This window comes from Salarias fasciatus, chromosome 22 (assembly GCF_902148845.1).
Source record: "Salarias fasciatus chromosome 22, fSalaFa1.1, whole genome shotgun sequence".
Taxonomy (NCBI): Eukaryota; Metazoa; Chordata; class Actinopteri; order Blenniiformes; family Blenniidae; genus Salarias; species Salarias fasciatus.
Window position 1 is genome coordinate 10,355,083 of NC_043765.1, and position 4,533 is coordinate 10,359,615.

The 4,533-nt window shown below is 54.2% G+C and overlaps 1 protein-coding gene across 1 annotated transcript; it reads left to right on the forward strand.

Annotated features, from left to right (window-relative positions):
- Window positions 1-357: 357 nt before the first annotated feature.
- LOC115409064 (uncharacterized) lies at window positions 358-3,726 on the forward strand. The gene has a single exon (XM_030120033.1). The coding sequence runs from the start codon at window positions 358-360 to the stop codon at window positions 3,352-3,354; it is 2,997 nt and encodes a 998-aa protein (XP_029975893.1). The 3' UTR covers window positions 3,355-3,726.
- Window positions 3,727-4,533: the final 807 nt, after the last annotated feature.

The following is a 4,533-nucleotide window of genomic DNA, read 5'->3' on the forward strand; positions in this document are numbered from 1 at the left end:
CCGCAGGCCAGGAAGAAGAAGAAGCCGACCTGATGGTCTCCTTCCTCAGACCGGTGCCGGGGCTGCACGTTCAGCAGCCCCACCTGTCTTTCTTCCTCAGCGTGCTTGGTTCGATTTCCGGAGCCCACGAGTCCCCGCTACTGCGTGCGCTCCCCGAAGTCACACAAGCACACTTCACTGTTCTTGTTTAATAAAAAGTGCTCCACTGCCGCATCCAGACCGCAGGTCGAGGGCGCAGTCACAATTAACAAACAAGAACATAAACAGTTCGGTGTCGCTCCCGGTTCCGGAGCGGGTGACGTCCCGTCTCCGGTCCCGGAGCTACACCGGACCTGTCAATGCACTAACACCCGGCGCATGCGCAGTGGCGCACGCCGGTTGCAACCGCATCTTGTCACTAGGGGGCACCATAACACCGTTTATGGAGTCTCCAGTGACAGGCGGTCTGACAGACGCTGTCACATCACTCTGCCTGAGGACAGAGAGATGGGCCGCGCTCCCCAGCTCAGCCTGGGTCCTGAGAACGATATCGCGGGGTTACAGGCTTCAGTTTGCAGCCGTTCCCCCTCGTTTCTCTGGTATAGTGCATTCTCAGGCGCGCAGAGAGTCAGCTCGTGTTCTCCAGGAGGAAATTCACTCGCTATTGGAAAAGAGAGCAATATGCGTGGTGCCTCCCGGACAATGTCAGAGCGGCTTTTATTCCAGGTATTTCCTGGTCCCCAAACGAGGAGGGACCGGGATTCGCCCAATCCTGGATCTCCGGGCTCTGAACAAATACCTCAGAACATACCAGTTCAGGATGCTTACACACGCATCCCTGCTGCGTATGGTGCGTCGGAACGACTGGTTCACGTCAGTCGACCTCAAAGACGCATATTTCCACATTCCGATATATCCTCCTCACAGGAAATATCTGAGGTTTGCTTTTCAGGGTGTTTGTTACGAGTACAGAGTGCTGCCCTTCGGGTTATCTCTGAGCCCAAGGGTGTTTGTGCGTTGTACGGAAGCGGCCATTGCCCCGCTGCGGCGACAGGGCATCAGGCTGGCCACGTACCTGGACGATTGGCTCCTCCTGGCACGGTCCAGAGAGGACGCCATCGCGCAAACGCACATCCTCATAAAACACCTGATCGACCTGGGTTTTATGATAAACTCGGAAAAGAGTGTATTATCTCCAGTGCAGAAAATAATCTTCCTGGGGTTATCACTCGACTCGGTGTCCTTCACGGCCCGTCTGTCAGCGGCGAGGGTGAACGTTTTCAGAGCCTGCCTCTCGCGTTTCACCCTGCGCAATCTGGTCCCCTTCAGATTATGCCTCCGACTACTGGGCCTGATGGCTTCGGCCATCCTTGTAGTCCGGCTCGGCCATCTGTACATGAGGGATTTTCAGCTGTGGGTGCGTTCCCTCAGGCTGAATCCCGTGCGTCATGGTGCACGGAGGGTGACGGTCAGTGCGCAATGCGTAATGGCACTGCGTCGCTGGCGCCACCCGGCTTGTCTGGTGACAGGGGTGCCTATGGGCCCCGTACTGTCCCGGAAAGTGATCACCACAGACGCGAGCATGTCGGGCTGGGGTGGTATATGCGAGGACCGTTACGTGAGGGGCGTCTGGAGCGAGGATCTCCAGCGCGCTCACATAAACTACCTCGAGCTCTTGGCGGTGTTTCTCACGCTGAGACGCTTTCTCCCGCTTCTCAGGGGACATCATGTCCTGGTGAGAACGGACAATACGACGACGGTGGCATATATCAACCGTCACGGAGGTCTGCGCTCCCGGCAATTACACATGCTGGCACGCAGACTGATCCTGTGGAGCAGCGTCCGCCTCCGGTCTCTGAGAGCCACCCATGTCCCGGGGGCTCTGAACCGGGGGGCGGACCTGTTGTCCAGGGGTGCGCCGCTCTACGGGGAATGGATGTTACATCCAGCCCTCGTGGAGCAGGTGTGGGCCCGCTTTGGCAGAGCCACTGTGGATCTGTTCGCGTCGAGAGAGAACGCGCAATGTCCGCTGTTTTTCTCAATACGCGATCCAGGTGCGCCGCTCGGCGTGGACGCGCTCGCGCACGTCTGGCCGTCGGTCCTCCTATATGCTTTTCCCCCGTTGGCTTTGATTCCCCCGACTCTGGACAGAGTCAGGGAGCATCGCCACACGCTGGTTCTGATAGCTCCGCAGTGGCCGGCCATGCACTGGCTAGCGGAGGTTTATCAGCTCCTGTCGGGGCAGCCATGGCAGCTTCCCCTCCGCAGGGATATGCTGTCACAGGCAGGGGGAGCAGTTTTTCACCCACATCCGGAGCGCCTGGCTCTTTGGGCCTGGCCCCTGAGTGGTGTAATTTAAATACTGCTGGACTCCCTCAGAATGTGATTAACACTATTCAGAGTGCTAGAGCAGCCTCCACTAGGTCTCTTTATGACTGTAAGTGGAGGGTGTTTGAGGAGTGGTGTCAGAAAAAAGGACACATCTCCTTTCAGTGCACTGTTGGTGTTATTTTGTCATTCTTGCAGGACTTGATTGACAAACGTAAAGCCTTCTCCACAATAAAGGTGTATCTGGCTGCAATTGCCGCGTGCCATGTGGGGTTTGGTGGAAAAACGGTCAGCCAGCATCCTTTGGTCTGCCGTTTCATGAAAGGGGCACGCAGGCTGCTTCCTGTTTGCAGGCCGCTGGCGCCCCCATGGGACTTGGCGGTGGTTTTAAATGGGCTCTCCAGAGCTCCGTTTGAACCACTGGAGGAGGTGAGCTTGAAGCATCTGTCTCTGAAGACAGCGCTGCTTCTAGCTTTGGCCTCTGCCAAGCGTGTTAGTGACATTCATGCACTCTCAGTGCACTCCTCGTGCACTCAGTTTGCCCCTGGGAATGCCAGGGTGTCACTGAAGCCCCACCTGGCCTTCGTGCCCAAGGTGGTGGGCTCATGCTCTCCTATTGTTCTTACAGCATTTTCTCCACCGCCATTTTCTTCTCCGGAAGAACAGCGGCTGCACATGCTGTGTCCAGTCCGTGCCTTGCGGATTTATATGGACAGGACAATGGGGTTTCGGGAAGGTGACCAGCTCTTTGTGTCCTGGGCTCGCCCCTGCAGGGGCAGACCCATCACGAAGCAGCGACTCTCCCACTGGATTGTGGGAGCGATCGCCCTGGCCTACACGTGTCAAGGTCTTCAGGCCCCTGTGGGCCTGCGGGCCCATTCTACACGTGGCCTGGCTGCATCCTGGGCCCTGTGTAAAGGGGTGTCAATTCAGGAGATTTGTGCAGCAGCGAGCTGGTCTTCACCACTCACCTTCGTCCGCTTTTATAAGCTGGACATCCCTGCTCTGAGCCTGGCTCATGCAGTACTGACTGCGGGGCTCTCTTAGGGCAGGGGGGAGGGCCTTTCCTGAGAGCTGGTGGTCAATCGAGATAAGCATGTCTGGCAATACGGGAGTTTCCATATCCCATAGTGAGACATCGAAACGAATGCTATGAAAGAGAACTTTAGGTTACTTAACGTAACCCCGGTTCTCAGAGTAGCATGAGTGAGATGTCTCACCAGACAGCCCTTCTTGCTGGGCGAAGCGAGAAGAGGTGCTTATTTTGAGTGACGCTGCGCAGATGACGCAGGCTACTTAAAGGGTAGGTGGCTCCACCCTCGGTGGGCGTCGCGATCACCAGCCAATCAGGATTGGCGTAGTGAGATAAATGCTTCTGAGGCATACGCTGGGGGCGTATCCCATAGTGAGACATCTCACTCATGCTACTCTGAGAACCGGGGTTACGTTAAGTAACCTAAAGTTTCTCAGCCACCGTCCAGTTCTTCTGCTTGTTTTTGACTTTCCTGCTTCCTGTTTGCTGCCATATCATCACATCTCTACGTACGAGGGAACGCATGGCACAACGAATAATCCCCCGTTTAATCCGCTCTGCTGTCAGGTTGTTTATATGAGACACAGAGCGGATTATCGATCGGCGTAGACGACCTCGTACAATCAGATCCGAAATATAATCCACTCTGAGTGAAGCGGATCCTTTCAGGTGTTTATATGACACATTTACAATCTGCTTCTCCTTAAAATGTGATTATGAGGATTTTTTGCTCCATGGAAACGTGGCCACTGACAACTCAGTGAAAATCCTCTTTGGGCTTCAATGGACATGAAGACAGTCTGGATTAGAACTGATGTGTTGAGCGAGTTTCTCTCCTCCACTGATTTCCTCCTGACTAAACTATTGATCTGCTTCATTCACTTGTTGCTTCTCATCACTTCCTTCTGATCTTTTCTTGGTTTTATTTGATCTCAGATGGTGAAATGTTTTGGACTTTGCTTCATATTGACAGCAGAAACCAGGAGCTTTTTCCTTTATGGTGTCAGTTCCTCAGAGGACTTTTAGAGCTGCTTTCATCTCAGCTTTTGCTCTTTCAGTCATATTTATTCTGATTTTTCAGCCTCTGAATAAAGTTCTCCACAATCCCTCAGTCTTTACTCTTTTTTTTAACCGTCTTGTTTTGTTTGTCACACTCTGCGCCTATGTGCACGTACCAGTACACACACACACAC

Coding starts and splice junctions, on each gene's coding strand:
- LOC115409064 (XM_030120033.1), top strand. CDS start 358: ATGCGCAGTGGCGCACGCCGGTTGCAACCGCATCTTGTCACTAGGGGG.